Below are 23,099 nucleotides of genomic sequence, written 5' to 3'. Positions count from 1 at the left end.
AGGGGAGCCCGCCGCCAGGGCAGGGCGCACAAGCTCAGAGAGTGATGCTGTGGCTGCCCGACGTCCACTCTCCGGAGGAGAGGATGGAGGAGAGGGAGAGGGACAGAGGGGAGGGCAGAGTGTCTCCTGAATGAGAGTCCTGCGGGCCCAGGGGCCAGGAAGGCAGCCTTACCAAACGTGATGAGGAAACAAGGCATTTAGGCGGCCACTTGTCACCCATGGGGCCCCTGCACTTGGGGCCCCGGAGGTGCCCAGGTCCCCTCCCTAGAAGGGGACAAGTGCCCCACGATGGGCGTCACTAAGTCTGACACCAACCAGGGCTCCCGGCCTGCCCCAGTCACTAGAAACGGACCAAAGCCTGGAAGGAAATTTGGGTGGGGCTTTACCGGGGCCCCTGCTGCAGCAGGAGGGGCTGAGACCATGTGACAGGCCCCCCCCACCCCTGGCGAGCTCTGCGAGGGGGCCGCTGGTTCCCCGTGTGGGCTGAGGGTAGTGGTCGGCCCAGGGGTGGAGCCAGGGGCCAGCGTAGAGGGTCGACAGCCCTCTCGGGGGCACGCGCTGTACTCGCCTGCTCCTGACACCCTGTTTTTGATCTCAGCTCTCCAGAGTGTCAGACTTTGGGGGTCTTTTTTGGTATCGTTTTGTCCAGAACTTGCCCAGTGCCCCCCGCATGCAGTTATTTATAGCCCCTTATGGTTTCTTGGTATTTTGTTCCTCGAGGAGACCTTTGTCCAGGTGCCAGCCTGTCTCACTATTATTACGCCCACTAACCAGTCTGGTGGTAGCTGCTGTTGCTGTTGTTGTCATTTGACCTCTATTAGCCTTTGACCTCCCGAGGCCACAGGGGAGCCATGCTGACATCCTCACCAGCTTGACCCCCTTGAGGTCACGTTTTCCCATCCATTCCTCTGGGTGGTCCTCTCCACTGATGACAAGTTTTGTCTCCGCAGGGCACCCCTCAGCAGCCTCTTCCTTCCCCAGACCTGGCCATCCTCTACCCGCTCTTCAGGCTGCCTGTCCCCAGAAGCCAGGCCCGCCCCAAGGCTGGTCCTCAGCACAGCGGAAGCCGGGCTTGTCGTGAGCCACTGCCCCCCAGGCCTCCTGCTGTCTCCATGCCAGGACGCCCCCGAATCGCAGGGACCGCCCCGTGCAGCCCTGCTCTCTCTCCACTGGTCCTTTTCCTTCTCTCAGTAGCGGCCTCAGCAACCAGTGCAACACAGGAGACCTCCCCGCTGAGCCCCAGGCGCAGAGGAGAGGTGCTGGGGTCAGCCCCAGACAACCTGCACTCACTGCTCAGAGTGGTTTCGGGGTGTGGAATCCCAAGTTTTGAGGTGGGCACAGGTAATCCGCAGGGGTTTTGATAGGCTGGAGGCAGGAGGAATGGGGCAAATGTCGGAAGACACTAGAACAGATCCATGGAAGCAGAAGGAAGTGATCCTGGATCCTGGCAAGGTGATGTCTTGATGTCTACCTGCCAGCCACCAGGGACAGAGGGAAGCTCGGTTCCTCTCTGAAGTTCTGAAAGCAATCCAGGCAGGAGCTGTAAACGGGCAGAACTCTATCCGAGGCTTCTAAGTGGGGGTTTCAGCTTCTGGGCAGCTCTGCTCAAATTCTCCTCCCTATCAGCATGAAGCTCATTTATTTTTTAAAAAGCAGATGATGCTACTCCTTGTTTAAAGCCCCATTGTGGCTTCTCATATTTTCTCATAGGGACAGGCCCAGCTGGTACCAGCAGTTCAGCCTCATGGAGCCTGTCCTCTGCTCCGACTGTCTGCTCTCGGATATTCCGCCAACATGTAAAGACTCCAAGGGCAGGAGCCCCGTCACGGCGTCCTTTTGTTCCCCAACGTCTCCCCGCAGCGCCCACTCCCTTGGTGCTCACGAAGTCTTTTTGGCGTGAATGAATGTCCCACATCCACTGCCACGATTCGCCTCACGAGCCACGGTTCCGACGTCTCCTGGGTTTATGCTCCTGAAAGTTCCCCAGTGCCCATCTCTGGGTTCTTTCACGAGTCTCTAACCTGTGGAGGTGTGCTGTGGCTTGTTCATTGCATTTTAACATCCTGACTGTCCTAAAACCGAGAGAGGTGGGCTCTCCTTTAGTCAAACGTGTCGCACGTGGCCCGATTCAGTGAGCGTCCGGGCCAGAGGGCGGCCTCTCTTTGGGGCAGGAGGAGGGTGGACCTGCGGAGAAGACGGTCACCAGCACCCAGCCGAGCTGGGGAACCCAGCGGGACCTGACTTCAGGTAAGAGGTCGAGCCCAACACGGCCCAGGAGGGCACAGTGTCCTGAATGCCCACACCAGTCGCCCTGCTGGGAACGGGGCAGTGTGTCGGTCACTCAGCTGAAGAGATGAGGACGGACTGCCCGAGAGGTTAGAACGTGAGAGGAGACAGCAGGGCTGCTGGGATAAACCTCCAGTGACGCGGCACCGAGCCGAGCCTCCTGGGGAGGACCCGTGTCTCACATCTCCGTGCTGAGCTCTGTTCCCCGTGTCTGACCAGTCCTGAGACCAACAGGAGAGCGACGCCAATTCCACTCAGCCAGGCCGGCTTTACACCACGAAGATGATCCCAACTTTGGATTTACATAGCATAAAACAATGTGGAAAAGTTAAGGTACTTAAGCACTCTAGTTATGAAAAAGTTATCTATGGAAATGGAAAACACATGTCTAATTAAAATCAGTGGAGTAAAGACAGGTCACAGGGCCGGGTACGCGGGCGTGGGGTTTGGAGTCCAGATAGGGAGTTTACTGTGCAGTCTGCCTGTCCCTCTTGGGCTGTGGCTTACCAGTGAAAAGACAGCCCCAGCTCCCAGCCTGCTCTGAGGCTGATGAACACAGCCGTGTCCAGGCTGAAAGAACTCATCTTTAGGATGAGGTTCCTCTAAAACCAGTCCGCTGTATGAGGATCGAAAAAGGAAACGCTTGAGAAAGGAGACCTGATGAGCTCTGATCTGGATTTCTAGGGCTTTGGGAGCAAACAGCTCGAGAAAGGACAGTCACCCTGATGGTCATCTGTGCAGCTGTAAAGGCGGTTATGTTGGATTTTCTCAAAGCACTGTAATTTGCTAATTTAAAGTAATAATAACCTTGACATTCCCTGCCTTTTTCCAATGGTTTTTCTGTCTTTATTAGCCTTTTTTTTTTTAAGCTTCCATCATGTGAACAGTGGCTGTCAAATACGCGCTTTGTTGAGAACACAGGCTAAGCAGCACAGCACGGCCGCGAAGACTGGGCACACGCGGGCCAGAGGGCAAGCGCCTGCTGGGCACCTCACACCAGCTGACGCGCCCACTTTCAGGGTTATGGTGGCATTCCAGTCCAAACAAATGTCAGCGACTAAGGAAAGCATGAAAAATCTCCATTTTTGAAAATAACGTTAAGTAGATTTTTTACTTCAGAGAATTCTATTCTCTGGGCCCATAAAATCCTACACAAATTAACACAGCTTTCAGTTTTACAAACTTTGCTGTGCACACACTCATACACACTCTCCCCTACCCCATCTGTCCTGGTGTACACACACACACACACACACACACAGTTGCTCTCTCTCACCCACCCCATCTATCCTGGTACACACACACACACACACACACACACCACTCCATCTGTCCTGGTGTACACACACTCACACACACACATTCCCCACCCCATATGTCCTGGTATACACACATACTCACATTCCCCCACCTCATCTGTTCTGGTATACACACACTCTCCCCTACCCCATCTGTCCTGGTGTACAACACACACACACACTCCCCCACCCCATCTGTCCTGGTGTACACACACACACACACACACTCCCCCACCACATCTGTCCTGGTGTACACACATTCTCCATTACCTCATCTGTCCTGGTGTACACACACTGACACACACTCCCCAACCCCATCTGTCCTGTTATACACACACTCTCCCCTACCCCATCTGTCCTGGTGTACACACACACACACACACTCCCCCACATCTGTCCTGGTGTACACACACACACTTTCCCACTCCATCTGTTCTGGTGTACATGCACACACACACACACTCACCCACCCCATCTGGTGTACACACATTCTCCCCTTCCCCATCTATCCTGGTGTATACACACACACACACACTCCACAACCCCATCTGTCCTGGAGTACACACACACACTGCACAACCCTATCTGTCCTGGTGTACACACACTCTCCCCTACCCCAACTGTCCTGGTCTACACACACACACACACACACACACACTCCCCAACCCCATATGCCCTGGTGCACACACATTCACACATTCTCCCACCCCATCTGTTCTGGTGCACACACACTGTCCACTACTCCATCTGACCTGGGGTACACACACAAACACACACTCCCCCACCTCATCTGTCCTGGTGTACACACACTCTCCTCTACCCCATCTGTCTTAGTGTACATACACACACACACACTCCCCTACCCCATCTGTCCTGGTACACTCACATACACAGACTCTCCCACCCCATCTGTCCTGGTGTACACACACACTCTCTCCCACTCCATCTATTCTGCTGTACACACACTCTCCCCTACCCTATCTGTTCTGGTGTACACACTCTCCCACACCCCATCTGTCCTGGTGTACACACACTGACACACACTCCCCAACCCCATCTGTCCTGGTGTACACACACATACACTCTCCCACCACATCTGTCTCCCACCACACATTCTCCCCTACCCCATCTGTCCTGGTGTACACACACACACACACTCCCCAACCCCATCTGTCCTGGTGTACACACACTCACACACTTTCCCACTCCACCTGTCCTGGTGTACACACACACACACACACACACACTCTCCTCAACCCCATCTGTCCTGGTGTACACACACACACACACACACACACACACTCCCCCACCCCATCTGTCCTGGTGTACACACACATACACACACTCCCCCACACCATCTGTCCTGGTGTACAACACTCATACACATTCTCCCACCCCATCTGTTCTGGTGTACACACACTCTCCCCTACCCCAACTGTCCTGGTCTACACACACACACACACTCCCAACCCCATATGCCCTGGTGCACACACATTCACACACATTCTCCCACCCCATCTGTTCTGGTGCACACACACTGTCCACTACTCCATCTGACCTGGGGTACACACACAAACACACACTCCCCCACCTCATCTGTCCTGGTGTACACACACTCTTCTCTACCCCATCTGTCTTAGTGTACATACACACACACACACTTTCCCCTACCCCATCTGTTCTGGTACACTCACATACACACACTCTCCCCTACCCTATCTGTCCTGGTGTACACACACACACTCACCCTCTCGTCTATCCTGGTGTACACATACACACACACATACTTACCCACCCCATCTGTCCATCTGTCCTGGTGGCATTTGCCCCTGCACGCTTTCTCTTTTCCATGATTATGTTCTAGCTGTGGTACATCTTTATCACAGTTTATTCAACCATTCCCTTACCAATGGTCCTTCATATTGTTTCTTTTTTCCTTACAGAAAAATACAATATACATTGATAAACATACAGTTTAAGGTGCTGGCACTTTTTTTCTTAGGGATGGATTCCCAGAAGCAAGTCTGCTGGGTTGGCCCTTGAACACCACAGGGGATAAAGGCACAGACCTTCAGTGTAGTTGAAAACCCAAGTATAACTTAAGTTGGTCCTTTGTATTCAAGGTTCTGCATCCACAGATTCAACCAATGGAGGAATGGAGTACATACTCACTGAAAAAAATCGTGGATAAATGCACCTGCACATTTTAAACCAGTGCTGTCCAAGGGGCAACTGTATGTATGTTTTTGATGTTAAAAGACAGTCATAATTATCCCCAAGGAGGCTGTCACAATTTGTATTTCTAACAGCAGTGTATTAAGTTACCCTCTTCCGCTGCTTCCTTGCCAGTAGGAGATGATAGTTTAGAAAGACAAGACCTACTGGACCATGGATATTCTTCTGACAGATTTGTTCAGAAAATCACTCATGTTCATATACAGTCACAACACATCAATAATCTCCAAAAACACCTACAAGAAAGGCCAGTTACAGCAGCCATTTGCTGTATCAATGCATGATCTGTGATGAATAAGGAAAGGAACTTGTGAATTTGAAATGAGGCCTAAAATGATATCTTTGAGTTATGCAAAACTGAGAAATTTTTTAGGTTAATAAAGTGTTTGTGAGCCTTTAAAAGAACTCACACCAAGTCACATTCCAAAGGGAAATGCTTTTGGTTGATGACAGTGAAACTCATGGAAGTAGAACTATCTCCTTTAAATAGAATTCTGCAAAAGTTTATTTCTAAAGTGGACTATGCACATGGAAGTTTTTAAAAGCAATAAGACATTTATTGACAGTTACTTAAAATAAATTATTTCTCTAAGTCTCTGAAATGTGACACGAACTACATACACATTCTATTTGTTGCAAAACAATGTATAAAATATTAAGAGAAATAAGGAAACACAGAATACAAGTGGTTCCTGGGTTATACAGTGTTTTGGTAAGACATGCATTTGTACGTAAATACCCGAGTGAAACACAAGCACACGTTGGGTGCGGCTGTTCTTTACACAGCCCGTGTGTTCTGTGCTGCACACTGCCTCCTTTTTACTCTCTCTGTTACCTCACACTTGCATACTTATGGGTCAGGAATACTTCTGGGAAGTCTTCAGCAAACCCAGAAGGCTAAAACTTCAACAACACTGTCTTCTGTTGACTGACGAGGTAACTCAGTAATAGTGTGCCCGCAAGAGGAGAAAACGTATGCTCTCTGGAATGCATCCTGGATTGTAAGGTACTGAAAAACATGTGATGCTCAGTATGGAAAATTGTGTTTGGATGTCCTAATTAGGACAAGAATGGCAAACCCTCAGTGTCTGTTAAATTTACATGCACAGATCTAAAATACAGTGGTTTTTTTTGTGTGTGGCATATTCTTGCACATAACCACTGAATCCGTAGAGTACTGTCTTTAGCTCCTTTATGCTGCCCAGAATACTCCATTACTGAATAATTCACTCAGGATTTCTAAAAGCTCACTGTAATACATGTAGTTTGTCTATTTACAGTTGGATATATTCTGGTACATACTGTTTACCTGGGTATCATACCTAACTGTTGGTACAATATTGTTCTTAGGGGACCCCATTTTTACACGTTTGTGTCGATAGACTGCATGAGTTCCCATGTTCCTTCAGCACCTTTGTGAGGTTCCTCCCCATGGGAAGGGTTCTCCTTGGTACAAATGGGCTGCAGTGTCAGGGTCTGTCCCCCGTGTGAACTCGCTGATGGACACTGAGTCGGGACTTCCTGCTGAAGGCTTTCCCACACTCAGCACACTCATACGGTTTCTCTCCTGTGTGGATCCGCAAATGTAATCTAAGCGTTGACCTCTGGCTAAAAGTTTTGCCACACTCAGTGCACTCGTAGGGTTTTTCTCCAGTGTGAGTTCGCATGTGTATAATGAGTTGTGAGTTCTGGATAAAGGATTTCCCACATTCACTGCACTCATAGCGTTTCTCCCCTGTGTGAATTTTCTGGTGTATGATGAGGTTTGACTTCTTGAAGAAGGTTTTTGCGCATTCATTGCACTCATAGGGCCGTTCTCCAGTATGAATTCTCTGGTGTGTGGTAAGCTCGAATTTCTGGGCAAACGTCTTGCCGCACTCACTGCATTCATAGGGCTTCTTCTCCATGTGTGCTCTCTGGTGTACAATGAGATTTGACTGGTGGGTGAACGCTTTTCCACATTCCAGACATTCAAAGGGTTTCTCCCCGGTATGAATCCTCTGATGTTTAATGAGGTTTGCTTTATGGGAGAAGGTTTTCTTACACACATTACATTCGTAAGGCTTTTCTCCAGTATGTATTCTCTTATGACTAATGAGGAGTGATTTAAATGAGAAAGCCTTGTCACAATAATTACAGATAAAAGGTTGTACCAAATTTCTAATTTTCTGGTGTTTAAAAATGGCTTCTTTATGGCTGAAGGCTTTCCCACTTTTATTATATTCCGAGTATTCCACGCCAGGATGGGTTTTCTCTTGTTTCAGATAGAAGAGTGCTTTTCCAAATCCATTACAGTCATCTGCTTTCTTTCTTATATAGTTTCTATTGCTAGTAAGTATGTCTGAATTGTATCTCAAAGTTTTTTCATATAAGTCATATTTATAGGGTACTTGTCTTAAAGAAACAAAGTCTGTGCTAAGGTTAAATGTTTTTCCAAAGAGATTATTATCTCTCTCTTCGGTTGGGGTTTGGTCCTTAAAGATTACAAACGGCCTCGCCTGCTCATCTGGGTTTCTGTGGTCCGTCTCCATCTGGTCATCAGCCTTCCATACCTCTAGGAAAGAGCATATGAAACACTGTCAGCCTTTCACCATAATGTTACAGAATGTGAAGCTCCACAAATGTTCCACTGCAGGGCTGTCTCTTTCTTTAGTTTGGGACCCAGTCTTTCAGTGTAAAAAAGTCCCCAGTTCTGAGTTTTCCTAGCTCTTAAACAATGAAAGAAAAAGACAAAGCCTGTGGCAAAATGGACACAGACAACACCCCAGGTTACAAAACGGCCTTAAAAGTGGGTAAAGTGAAATAAAAACAACTGATGTGGGAAGGCTGGCAATTCCAAAGACAAATGCGACCTGGTGTCCAAGGACACCAGCTGACACAGAACAAGATAATAAGTAAATGTTAAGGGAAAAAACCAGGCAGATCTAAGTTGAGCAGCCAATGCTGAGACTAACTGTGGTCGGATGGCCACCACATCTACACACTCAAGGATCTTTCCCCTTTCCTCTCCTCTGTTCCTCTAGCAGGTTTATCAGTAACTTCCTAAAGGCAACATTTCTCACAGGTTTGCAGACAGAACCCTACGCAGCATTCCAAAGCTCCAAAGTCAGACTTTTGCAAGTGGAAGGCAAAATCCAGAAACTCATATATTCTGTAGGAAATATAAAAGGAATCCAAGATCCTTTTGGCAGAATCACTCACTGCTACTGTTGGGCACACTATTTTTTTCAGTCGAAGTTGTTGGAGAAAATGTTTCTATCATTATATCTTATTTTTCTCTAATGTGTTTCATTTCTTTCTCAAAGCAGTCTAAAGTCCCAGCTTTTATTCCAAGGAATCGCAAGGATCAAATTTACCTGACCACCACCTATGCTGTACGAACCTTTACTTGCATCTCTGTATTATTGGTTATTCCTGACCATTGGGATCCTGTTGCCATTTGTGGCACTCGTACTGAAAAACGTGTATTTTCCTTGCGGTTATATACCAATTCCCATGACCTAAAATATAGAAGTCACCAGTCTGGCTAGATGACAATACTAATGAAAGAGAAACTAATCATGAAACAAAGGTTTATAACATGCCAGGAAAGAATCAAGGCTTGATTGTGAGAGGCAAATAGATATAAAAATTAAACAGGAAAAAAGCTAAGCAGGAAGAAACTGATGTTTGGAGGTATGACTCAAGATATGAGGTGCACAAGTCATCTGTCCTTAGCTTTCTCTAAAGGGTTAGGGATTTGAAAAAAAGATTCCTAAACAATACTTCAAAGGTACCAACCCATTCATAATCTCTAGGATATTACTTCCAATGGCTTCTAACAGATTCTCCTTCCCACCTTCCACATTTTTCCTAGGATGTTTTTTTTTTTTGGGGGGGGGGGACTTGGTATATTTTATTAAGACCATTTGATTAATAACAGAAGCAGCATTTCTGGTTAAGTCTTGAAAAAAGTATGAAAATCTTTCAAAAACAAATATCAATACTTACAGTTCACTCAAGACCTATGCCCAAATGTTTTATTTTTTGTAGGAAAGGTAAAAATAATTCTGGATTCAGATCAGTTCAGTTCAGTCGCTCAGTCGTGTCCGACTCTTTGTGACCCCATGAATCGCAGCACACCAGGCCTCCCTGTCCGTCACCATCTCCCATGGTTCACTCAGACTCACGTCCATCAAGTCCATGATGCCATCCAGCCATCTCGTCCTCTGTCGTCCCCTTCTCCTCCTGCCCCCAATCCCTCCCAGCATCAGAGTCTTTTCCAATGAGTCAACTCTTCGCATGAGGTGGCCAAAGTACTGGAGTTTCAGCTTTAGCATCATTCCTTCCAAAGAAATCCCAGGGCTGATCTCCTTCAGAATGGACTGGCTGGATCTCCTTGCAGTCCAAGGACTCTCAAGAGTCTTCTCCAACACCACAGTTCAAAAGCATCAATTCTTCGGCACTCAGCCTTCTTCACAGTCCAACTCTCACATCCATACATGATCACAGGAAAAAACATAGGCTTGATTAGACGGACCTTAGTCGGCAAAGTAAAGTCTCTGCTTTTGAATATACTATCTAGGTTGGTCATAACTTTTCTTCCAAGGAGTAAGCGTCTTTTAATTTCATGGTTGCAATCACCATCTGCAGTGATTTTGGAGCCCCAAAAAATAAAGTCTGACACTGTTTCCACTGTTTCCCCATCTATTTCCCATGAAGTGATGGGACCAGATGCCATGATCTTCGTTTTCTGAATGTTGAGCTTTAAGCCAAGTTTTTCGCTTTCCTCTTTCACTTTCAACAAGAGGCTTTTTGGCTCCTCTTCACTTTCTGCCATAAGGGTGGTGTCACTGCATATCTGATGTTATTGATATTTCTCCCAGCAATCTTGATTCCAGCTTGTGTTTCTTCCAGCCCAGCGTTTCTCATGATGTACTCTGCATAGAAGTTAAATAAGCAGGGTGACGATATACAGCCTTGACGTACTCCTCTTCCTATTTGGAACTAGTCTGTTGTTCCATGTCCAGTTCTAACTGTTGCTTCCTGACCTGCATGCAGATTTCTCAAGAGGCAGGTTGCCACCTATTTTCATGACAATACCATCTCAAAGTTCTCATAGTTCAGTTCAGTCGCTCAGTCGTGTCCGATTCTTTGCAACTCCATGAATCGCAGCACGCCAGGCCTCCCTGTCCATCACCATCTCCTGGAGTTCACTCAGACTCACGTCCATCGAGTCAGTGATGCCATCCAGCCATCTCATCCTCGGTCGTCCCCTTCTCCTCTTGCCCCCAATCCCTCCCAGCATCAGAGTCTTTTCCAATGAGTCAACTCTTCGCATGAGGTGGCCAAAGTACTGGAGTTTCAGCTTTAGCATCATTCCTTTCAAAGAAATCCCAGGGCTGATCTCCTTCAGAATGGACTGGTTGGATCTCCTTGCAGTCCAAGGGACTCTCAAGAGTCTTCTCCAACACCACAGTTCGAAAGCATCAATTCTTCGGTGCTCAGCCTTCTTCACAGTCCAACTCTCAACTTTCCTGACCACAGGAAAAACCATAGGCTTGACTAGATGGACCTTAGTCGGCAAAGTAATGTCTCTGCTTTTGAATATGCTACCTAGGTTGGTCATAACTTTTCTTCCAAGGAGTAAGCGTCTTTTAATTTCACGGCTGGAGTCACCATCTGCAGTGATTTTGGAGCCCCAAACAATAAAGTCTGACACTGCTTCCCCATCTATTTCCCATGAAGTGATGGGACCAGATGCCATGATCTTCGTTTTCTGAATGTTGAGCTTTAAGCCAACTTTTTTGCTCTTCTCTTTCACTTTCATCAAGAGGCTTTTTAGTTCCTCTTCACTTTCTTCCATAAGGGTGGTGTCATCTGCAAATCTGAGGTTATTGATATTTCTCCTGGCAATCTTGATTCCAGCTTGTGTTTCTTCCACTCCAGCGTTTCTCATGATGTACTCTGCATAGAAGTTAAATAAGCAGGGTGACATTATACAGCCTTGACGTACTCCTTTTCCTATTTGGAACCAGTCTGTTGTTCCATGTCCAGTTCTAACTGTTGCTTCCTGACCTGCATACAGGTTTCTCAAGAGGCAGGTCAGGTGGTCTGGTATTCCCATCTCTTTCAGAATTTTCCAGTTTACTGTGATCCACACAGTCAAAGGCTTTGGCACAGTCGGTGGCGGTGAGCCGACGCACTAAGCATGGCGGAAAGGAGCTACCCCACGTCCGAGGTCAGGGTCAGCGGCCTGGAGTACCAGGCTGCGATGTCGCAGGAACGGCCGAGAGGAGCTACCCTGTGTCCGAGGTCAGTGGCAGCCGGGAGGAGCTACCCCGTGTACGAGGTCACGGGCGGCGGCCGGGAGGATACACCCTGAGTCCGAGGTCAGGGGCGGCGGCCAAGAGGAGCTACCCCGCATCCAAGGTCAGTGGCGGCGGGGAGGAGACACCCTGCGTCCGAGGTCAGGGCAGCGGCCGGAGGAGCTACCCCGCGTCAGAGGCCAGTCGTGGCCGGGAGGAGACACCCCGTGTCCGAGGTCAGGGGCGGCCGGGAGAAGCCACCTCGCGCCCGAGGCCAGGGGCAGTGACCTTGAGGAGCCACCTCGAGCCCGAGGCCAGGGGCGGCAGCTGGGAGAGGCAACCCGAGGAGCGATGGCTGCGCAGGCACAGGATGGCCTAGAGGAGCTATCCCACGTTGAAGGTCAGGAACAGCGGCGGTAAGGAGATACCCCTCGTCCAAGGTAAGGAGCAGCGGCTGTGCTTTGCTGGAGCAGCCGTGAAGAGATACCCCACACCCAAGGTAAGAGAAACCCAAGTAAGATGATAGGTGTTGCAAGAGGGCATCAGAGGGCAGACACACGGAAACCATACTCACAGAAAGTTCTCATAGTAGAATATTTTAAACATTAATTGATCAAATACTGTTTTATCTAAAACTAAACTAGCAAGTATTTAAGAAGGAAAAAAGCGAACTGGTGGTTTTATCTTCATCATTTTCTTTTTTTTTTTTTTTAAATTAAGTTATTTAATTGGAGGCTAATTACTTTATAATATTGTGGTGGTTTTTGCCATACCTTCACATGAATCGGCCATGGGTGTACCTGTGTTTCCCCATCCTCAAGCCCCCTCCCACCTCCCTCCCCATCCCATCCCTCTGGGTCATCCCAGTGCACCAGCCCTGAGCACTCTGTCTCATGCATACAACCTGGACTGGCAATCTGTTTCATATATATGTTTCAATACTATTCTGTCAAATCATCCCACCCTTGCCTTCTCCCACAGAATCCAAAAGTCTGTTCTTTATATCAGTGTCTCTTTTGCTGTCTCGGATATACGATCATTGTTATCATCTTTCTAAATTCCATATATACGTGTTAATATACTGTATTGCTGTTTTTCTTTCTGATTTACTTCACTCTGTATACTAGTATGTTCTTTTGTTGGGGGGAAAAAAAAAGAATTTGGCTTAAGATCGGCATGAGTGGTGGCATGGGGGATCTCGTTCCCTGACCAGGGACTGAACCCAGGCCCCTTACATTCAGACTGTGGAGTCTTGGCCGCTGGACCACCAGAGAAGTCCCTCCCTAGGAAGTTCTGAACTGGAAATTCTAACTCTGATACCCACAACTATTCTTACTGATCCAACCTGAAAATCTGGTTTGATAATATTAGAGACCTTGATAATGGGACACCGCTCCTAACTGCTTGGACTTTAGAAAGCCTGAAAATAAAGAAGGCAGAACTTCAGAGTCTGCACTATCTCAGCTTTAATACATGAAGCTTGAGACCAAAACCAAGAAGCTTGTAATTTTGGGTAACTGAGAAAGGACCTAAACGCGACTGGGCAAATGCTGAATTACACCCGAAAGCTGTCCTTACCCACTGATAGTAAGTTGCTGTAATTCTCCAGCATCACGTCCATGTAGAGGATCCTCTGAGAGGGCTCCAGTTGCTCCCATTCCTCCTGGGTGAAGTCCACAGTCACATCGGTGAATGAAACTGACCCCTGAAATAGCATATTGCTATTTATTCTGATATGATTAGCATTTGGTGATGTAGGAAGGACACATAAAAACATACTCTATGTTGTAAAAGAACCATCTTTAAAATTTACGTATGACACAAACTGTAAAATTTCATTGTTCTGTCATGCCTCCAAAAATATCTATAAAATTAAAGCATTTATTCAGATTCCCATAAATTCCAGCATTGTAATATTTGGCAGATATTAAGATTAAATATTAATATGCAGTATTTAATGTTACCAGTTAGTGATGATGCTTATATAGGTATTATTTTCGTGGTCTCAAACTAGACAATATAAAGAGTTAAAGCTTTGAATATTTAAAGGTAGAATATGAAATTCCAATTATAAGATAAACTATCAGGCATAGGTAAAGATCTCTCTACCATATCCAAACCATAAGAAAGGCAGACAAATAAAAACTAACAAGTGAGACTACAAACTAAAAGGCTTCTGCACAGCAGAGGAAACCATCAACAAAATGAAAACCTTATCTGATACGATTTGCAAATATTTTCTTGCTATCTACCAAATGAGAGAAAATATTTGCAAGTCATGTACCTGATGAGGGGTTAATTTAGCAGAAAAAAATACCAATCTGATTAAAAAACAGGCAGAGGAAATATACATTTTTCTGACGACATACAAATGGCCAACAGGTACATGAGGTGTTCAGAATCACTAGTCATCAGGGAAATGCGAATCAAAATCACAGTGAAATAGCCATTCTTATAGGTGTGGTGCCTATTTATAAAGACAAAACTATTTACATGTCCTTTATGTTGTACAGGCACTTTAAATTATCTAGAGATGATTTAAAGTACATGGGAGGATGTATGTGGATTACATGCAAATACCACGCTTTTTATATAAGGGACCTATATAAAGTCTATTGAAGATACTGAGGGATGACTTATCACTGTGTTTATTTCAGTGTAATTTACAAAAACCAAATATGCAAACAAACTGAGTATCCACTGATGGAATATATCATTCAGCCATAAAGAATGGAATTTGTGACAACATGGACCTTATGCTACATGAAATAAGTCAGATAAATTATATATCCCAATTATATGTTTATAATTAAATTATATATCTCAATTAAGTTATCTCAATGAAATAATCTCAAATTATATATCTCAATTACATTATATATATGAGATATATATCTCAATTATGTTTATAATTAAATTACATATCTCAATTAATCTCAATTACATTATATATATTTATGATATATTTCTCAACTATGTTTATAATTACATATCTCAATTAAATTATCTATTAAGTTATCTCAATTACATTATATATATAATTATGAGACATATATCTCAATTATATGTAGAATCTAAAAAAAAACCCACAAACATGTAGATACAGAGAATAGACTGGCTGTCAGAGGCTGGATGGTGGAGGTAGGAAGGAAAATTAGGTAAAAGGGGCCAAAAGGTACAAATTTCCCCTTATAAAGTAAGTCAGGTAATGTACAGCATGGTGACTATGGGTAATAATATTGTACTGCATGCTTGAAAGTTGCTAAGAGAACAGATCTTAAAAGTTCTTAGACTCAGGAAGTTACGGGTGTATGCTCAGTCATGTCCAACTCTCTGCAGCCTCACAGACTGTAGCCCGGCAGGCTCCTCTGTCCATGGGGTTTTCCAGGCAAGAATAAGAGTGGGTTGCCATTTTCTCTTCCAGGGGATCTTCCTGACCTAGGGATTGAACCTGCGTCTCTTGTGTCTCCTGCATTGACAGGCAGATTCTTTACCACTAGTGCCACCTGGGAAACCCAGAAAAACTTAGAGGAAGTAAGAAAAAAAATATGAGATAAAGATCTGAACACTACAAATGACCTAGTCATACTGCACGAATTTTCAGGTAACCCAGAAGTATTGTTTCATGACATCTTACAGGAATCTTTAGCCATGTGGCCTGGAAGCAGAGAATGCTGTGGTAGGTCATCTATGCCTAGGATCACTGAGGTCAGCAATCACAGTCAAGATTTTCCCAGCAGTAAGTATTTATTCCCATTTTCAGATCACTTCTGAAATCCGTTACAAAAAACAGGAACACTGGGAATTTCCCAAGGAATAAACTGAGTCCTGAGGACCAAGCTCAGTCTTCACCCTGAGGCAAGCTGCAGACCCCACGAGTCTAACCTTCGCTTCCTTTCACTGCATCTCAGCTGCTACCAACGCTTCCTAACTCCTCTTATTCTCATCTACTACACATTATAAGCTAGTATGATTTTTCCAAAGTATAGCTCTAACTATAGGATTGGCTGGATTAGAAACTGTCCATTATATCTTAAATTAGTGACTAGCCCAGCATTCAACACATTTCAAATTCCTCCTCCATCCCTCCTTCCCCTGACTCCACTCTCTATGCACAGATTCTCTCACTTAGGTCAGGTCACACACTGCTTAGATGGGAACTTCCATAATTTGAGTCCCTCCTCTTAAACCCTGGAGCACTTTGGTTATACTTCTCATGTAGTATGTATTTCACTCTGCTCTCTTAAAAAAAAAAAAAAGAAAAAGAAAAACCTTATTTCTCTTACTCTCCCCATTAGATGTTATGATTTTTTAGACCAGAAACTGTTATCTCTGTATTTCTGTTAGCACGAACTACATGAGTACAAGTTAGGTACTCAAAGAAAATAACTTTATATGAGTTAGAAAACTAGAGCTGTTTCTCTTTAGAAACAAAAGGAGACAAACAGTATTTCGGGTTCATTTTTGATATAAATTTCTCAGGGTTGAGGAACACTGACTCAAAGATCTTCTTCCTCCATGAGACCCTCAACTTCTGTAGGTAACTTCACTGCAGACAGCCAGAGGGAGGATATCGGCAGGAGGTCCCCAAACTCTGCCGCGTGGGCCGAGAGCGGGGAGGAGGCCGGCGAGCCTTCAGAGCCACGCTCACTGGAGGCCTGCCGCCCAGTCGGGGGCTTCCGACTCTCTGGCCCAAACTGGCTGCTTCCCAGAGGGGACAGAAACCTGCCGCAGGACCCCACTGGGCAGCTACAGCCTGATCAAGAGGCAGAGCCTGGACACCTCGGGGGGCTGGCTGTGCTCCGACTGCGTGTTCTTTCACCAGAGGCAGGGCTCAGAAACACACTGCTTGACCACTGGGCTGACAGCTGTGAAGGAACCTGGAACATGGAGCGGGTGGTTGTGACACGGCATGTGGAAAATCGGGTGGTATTTTAAGGGTGGGCTAGTGCCCTCCCTGGTGAAGGCAATGGCACCCCACTCCAGTACTCCTGCCTGGAAAATCCCATGGGCAGAGAAGCCTGGTAGGCTGCAGTCCATGGGGTTACTGAGGGTCGGACATGACTGAGTGACTTCACTTTCACTTTCATGCATTGGAGAAGGAAATGGCAACCCACTCCAGTGTTCTTGCCTGGAGAATCCCAGGGACGGGGGAGCCTGGTGGGCTGCCGTCTATGGGGTCACATAGAGTCGGACACGACTGAAGCGACTTAGCAGCAGCAGCAGCAGCAGCAGCACCCTCCCTCTCCAGTCTCCCAAACTTCATTCTTTCCTTTTCATCTGAGCCTCTTCCTCCTGTCTGCACACCCCTGACCTCAGGAGAAGGGTCTCTCTTCTGTACCACTTGAACGATCGGCAATCACAGAATATATGCCCAAGCTACATTTGGTGCTGGGACAAACACGAGGCTCCTAGCGTGTGAAGCTGCAGGTTGCGGGGCGGTCTTGGTACTACAAGTCGAGGGGGGGGTGGGGGGTGGGGGGGGAATGGCGCTCAGCCACAGGACAGTCCAGCCTGGGCCCAGCCTACTGCGGCCCCAGGGATGTGACACCAGCCGGGATCAGTGGGGTCTAAAGGAATGCTGCAGGCACGTCTGTTTCTGAGTTTAATTTTGTTTTTAAACCGACGAGTTGTTGATTTAGGATATCATGTTCACTAAGACTTCCCAGGCGGTCCCGCGTTTAAGATTTCGGCTTCCAGTGCAGGGGTGCCATTCGACCCCTGACTGGGGAGCTAAGACCCCACACGCCTTGCTGCCAAAAAACCCCACCGAAACATAAAAAAAGGCAAGACTGTAACAAATTCAATAAAGATTTTAAAAATGGTCCACACCAAAAAAAATTTTTTTAATGTTGTGCTTAAGTTTTTTTTGTATATATAATTTTTATTTTTACTTTACAATGTGCTTAAGTATTCAGCAGCTCAACCCACTAATATACATGGGCATCGACATACTCCTGTGCTATGCAGCAGGCACTGTGTCTCTTTTCTAGGGTGTATATGGTGATTCCAACCTTCTAATTTATCCCCCTCCTCAACCCTTGAAAGTTTGCTTTCTACACCTGAGATTTTGTAAATTATTTCATTTGTAGCAATTTTTAGATTCTACTGGGCTTCCCTGACAGCTCAGTTGGTAAAGAATCCGCCTTCAATGCAGGAAACCCCAGTTCAATTCCTGGGCCAGGGAGAGCCCCTGGAGAAGGGATAGGCCACTCACTCCAGTATTGTTGGGCTTCCCTTGTGGCCCAGCTGGTAAAGAATCCGCCTGCAATGTGGGAGACCTGGGTTCGATCCCTGGGTTGGGACGATCCCCTGAAGAAGGGAAAGGCTACCCACTCCAGCGTTCTGGCCTGGAGAATTCCATGGACTATACAGTCCAAGGGGTTGCAAAGAGTCAGACACGACTGAGCGACTTTCAATTTCACTTTGGGCTTCCCTGACAGCTCAGCTGGTAAAGAATCCACCTGCAAGGCAGGAGACCCTGGTTCAATTCCCGGGTCGAGAAGATCCGCTGGTGAAGGGATAGGCCACCCACTCCAGTATTCTTGGGCTTCCCTGGTGACTCAGCTGGTAAAGAATCCGCCCGCAATGCAGGAAACCTGGGTTTGATCCCTGGGGTGGGAAGATCCCCTGGAGAAGGGAAAGGCTAGCCATTCCAGTATTCTAGCCTGGAGAATTCCATGGCCTGTACAGTCCATGGGGTCACAAAGAGCTGGACATGACTGAGCGACTTTCACTCAGATTCCACCTGTGAGTGGTATCACATTTGCCTTTATATGTCTGACTTACTTCACTATTACCTCCAGGTCCATCTGTGTTGTTGAAAATGGCATTATTTTATTTTATGGCTGCCGAATGTTTCTACCACATCTCCTTTGTCCATTCATCTGTCAATGGACATTTTGCTGTGAACAGTGCTGCAGTGAACCTTGCGAGCACGTGCCCTTTCAAAGTGGTTTTCCCTGGATAGGCACCCAGGAGCGGAACTGCCGAATCATCTGGCAGGTCTGTTTTTAGATTTTAAAGGAACCTCCATACTGATCTCCATAGTGACCGTTACCAAGTTCACATTCCCAACAATGGCTTAGGAGGGATCCCTTTCTCCATGGCCTTTCCAGCATTTCTTGTTTGTAGACTGTGATGACGGCCACTCTGACTGCTGTGAGGGGACACCTCATTGGAGTGTCGATTAGTATTTCCCCAATAATTAGCAATGCTGAGGAGCTTTTCATGAGTAAAACTTACCTCTTGAACTTGGGTTCCTGAAAGCCTACCCTATTTGAAGTCGTTTGTGATTATCTACCCAAGACATTTTTTGAGAGCCCCTATCATTTACAGCCCCAAAGGTCTAGTGATTATGAAGTGCCCCTAAGCACTGACTTTAAAGCTGTTTTTATAAGAAATGGCCAGAAGGTGGCAGGATTTATTCTTGCCCCATTCTGGTTACTCAGGGAATATGAGCCTGAGGGAGGGAAGGTCCTGTTCCTGGGCTGTAAATCAGAGTGGGATACGCCTGACCAAACACCCAAGGGCCTGAGTCTCATCCCTCTTACCCTTCATCTTCTGGGCAGACCCCTAGCCCTGAAAACCTCCTGTGAATGGTACTGTCATTGGAGCGGGGCAGCTCTAACGGGGCAGGCTGGAGACAGTCTCCCACCACAAGGAGAGGTGGGGACGAGGTGGCTTTTCAGGTCTCTTCCAGGCCAGAAGGTCCACCGTCCTGCGGCTGCCCAAGTCGTGTCCTGGCTGCCCCTGGACTTGGAAGACTGTGGCTCCACGCAGAGGGGCCCAGGCACTACGGGTCAAAGGGGACACGTTTCTTGGTACATCCTCCCCAACACCCTGTGTTTCATGACAGTCCAGCCTTGGGACCCAAGTCTGCTCAGGCACCAGGGATGTGCCACCAGCCTGGGTGAGTGGGGCCCAAGGGAACACAGCAGGCACTTCTGGTTTTCTTTCTGAATTAATATCCGCATTTGAAACTGGAGAATATTTGCTTTACAGTGCTGTTTGTTCTGCGTACACTAACCTAACTCTCATACTGACAGGTGCCTACATGTTCAGTTTTAGACTCTCTACCACCTCGGTAAGCACAGTGTGAGCACAGCGCTGTACAGTAGCCCTGTCGATTAGCTCTTCTCCATATGCAAGAATGTCTGTATGTTCCAACCTCCTAGCTTGTCCGTCTGTCCCCTTCCCCTTCTGGTAACGATAAGTTTGTTTTCTATAGCTGTGACTCTTTCTTGTTGGTAAATTAGCTCATTGCTCTCAACTTTTACATCCAGCCTATGGATGGTATCTTACGTCTGCCTCTTTGTGTGGCTTCCATCACTCAACAGCATCATCTCTAGGTCCTGCCGTGTTGCTGCAAGGGCACGATTTGTTCCTGAGCCAGTAGTGTTCCGCTGGCTTTATCTTTATCCATTCACCTACTGGTGGACACTTCGGTGCTTCCACTCTTGGCAACTGTCAATAGTGTTACAGTGGGGCTTCCAGGTGGTCCAGGGGCTCAGACTATGAATGAGCTCCTGACGCACGGGGTCCCGATTTGATCCCTGGCCAAGGAGCTAGATCCCACATGCTGCAGTGCAGACTGAGGGTGCCTCGTGCCGTAACTGAGGTCTGAGGCAGCCAGATAAATGCATACTTTGTAACAGCAGTGCCACAGAGAACCAGGGCGCCTGTGTCTCTTCCGGCTGTGCTTCTCCTGGATACAGGTCTGGGGATGGGGCTGCCGCACCATCTGGCAGCTCTATGCTTACAACTTTTTTAAGATTTTTTTTTTTTAATGTGGACCATCATTAAAGCCTTTATTAAATTTGTTACAATTATCTTCCGTGTAATGTTTTGGTTGTTACTGCTACCAGGCACCTGGGATCCCAGCTTCCTGACAAGAGATCGAAGCCCTCCCCTCTGCATTGGAAAGCTAAGCCTGAAGCATCAGACCACCAGAGAAGGACCTCTTCTAAGATTTTTAAGGAAGCTCCACACTGATCTCCCTAGTGGCTGTTACCACTGACATGGCCACCAGAAGCCTAGAGACGGTTCCCTTTTATCCTCCCCCACTCCTGTATTTCTTCTTTGTAGTTTCTGTGAGGAGGACCATTCTGAATGGTGCCAGAGGAGCAGCTCATTGTATTGTTGACTGGCATTTACCGCCAAATTAGTGATGTTACAAATCTTCTCATGTTCTTGGTTCTTAAACAATGTGAGTAAAATTTAACTCTTGAAACTGGTTTCTTAAGTCTTTCTCTATTTGCAACAGTATTTTTGTGAGGGCACCTGTCATTGAAGGCAGGGCAGAGCTAGTACACAGAAGTGCCCAAAAGCACCAGTATAAGAGGTGCTGCTAGGGAAAATGGCCAGAAGGCTGCAGAACTTCCTTGAGCCCGCTTTGTGGTCTCAAGAAAAGTGAGCCATAGAGAAAGTCTGGCTTGTGACATGGAAATCAGAGTGAACACACCTGACAAACCACCACCAACTTGAGGCTCTTATGTCCTCCTCGTTACTGTCATCCCTGAATACATTCCAGTCCTGAGAAAATGACCTGTTAGGACCCTGTGAGCAGGAGGTGGAACCAGAGGATGGATAGAGGTGGGAACCCCTGCGAAAGGACCCGTGGAGATGAGGTAACATTCCAGTTTTATCGGAGGAAAGGCAGTTCACCATGATTTCGGTGCCCAAGGACAGCCTTAGCTGTAGAAGGACATTAATGGTCAACAGTACGTGGTACCGAGCATGGGAAACAGCCAGCACATCCAGTGGGGGTGGGGGGCACTGTTGGTGCATCCTCCCAGCTCCCTGAGCAGAAGGACAGACCAGGAAAGGGACCAAACACGGATCAGACTGCAGCGAGGAAACAAGAGCGATGGCGTAGGAGCCCGGACAATGTGGAGTCTTCGGCATACTTCTCTTTAACTTAGTAAGTATTCTTACAATACAGAATATATGACTCTAAAGATTCTGATAAGTTCAACACCAACTTGATTAGAGCTCCATATATAACTAAATTTCTTCTACCTAAAACTAAAAACAATGTAAAACTATTATATTTCCATGAAAAAAAAAATTACATGGGAAGGAGAAAATGAAAAAAAAAAAAAACCGACCACTCTCGTCCACCCAGGCCTTGGTGACCTGGGTGGTCATACTCCTGGGGACCCAGCAGCCTAGGATCTAAGGGCTGGACACTACGGGGCTGGGGGCGCTAGAGAGGACTGCCGGGACGTGAACCCCTCGCTGCATCTACAGCGCCTGGTCCCCTCGGGAGCAGACCACAGCTGACCAGTCAGGCACACCTGCACCGACACCCGGGCTACTGCACCCCCAAAATACTGCACTCTGGGCTGGAAGCACTTGGAAAGGTCCCCCTGTCTCCATTTCTCCTGGTAAGGGGGTCCCCAAGTTCAGCTTCTTACAGTCTCTCCACCTATGTAGGAAACAGCCTCCAAACAGGACTTTTCTGGGTCTCAGATGGCTCTTGCCGGCTCAGACCCGGGGGAGGGAGTGGGAGGGTGGTTGTGAGAGGAAAGGGGCGCGGAGGAAGAGCACTCAGGCCCTCGGGAGAGGCCCTCCGCAGATTCCTCAGGCGGTCTGCACATTCCCTGACGACCCACGAACGCCACACCGGTTCGGGTTCTGGGTGCCCACCGGGCGGACCGCGGCTGCCGGAAGTACTGCCGCCCTGTGGCCGTTTCCCGGAACAACACCGCTAAGCCAGGGGCGAACAGGCGCTTCCCGGACAGAGGCCTGCCCGATGCTGATGGAACCCGCCCTCGAGAAATACCCTGGGGTAGCTCAGCAAGAGAGGATTTAAAACAGGCCCAACTTTCAAAAACCAAATACAAACGGTAAATTTTCCTTACGCTTAATGGAAACCAACTATCCGCACCTCTAAAGAAACTCCGCCTTCCTCATTCTTAGAGAAATGCCAAGCAAACCTACAACCATCTATCATCAGGCAGCCCTCCCCAGCAAATCAGAACAATAAATG

The 23,099-nt window shown here is 47.1% G+C and overlaps 1 protein-coding gene across 2 annotated transcripts in view; it reads right to left on the bottom strand.

Annotated features, from left to right (window-relative positions):
- ZFP1 (ZFP1 zinc finger protein) overlaps positions 6,320-23,099 on the bottom strand; it is a 29,896-nt gene continuing 13,116 nt past the window's right edge. For both annotated transcript variants that reach the window (XM_018061714.1, XM_005691798.3), the window contains exons 3-4: positions 13,685-13,811; positions 6,320-8,373 (exon numbers count right to left, since the gene is read on the bottom strand). In XM_018061714.1, coding sequence (XP_017917203.1) covers positions 7,289-8,373; positions 13,685-13,811 — 1,212 coding nt within the window. In that variant the 3' untranslated portion in view covers positions 6,320-7,288. The remainder of the gene's footprint in view (positions 8,374-13,684; positions 13,812-23,099) is intronic.

Source organism: Capra hircus, chromosome 18 (genome assembly GCF_001704415.2).
Source record: "Capra hircus breed San Clemente chromosome 18, ASM170441v1, whole genome shotgun sequence".
NCBI classification, from domain to species: Eukaryota; Metazoa; Chordata; class Mammalia; order Artiodactyla; family Bovidae; genus Capra; species Capra hircus.
This window is presented reverse-complemented; position numbering and strand designations above follow the sequence as displayed.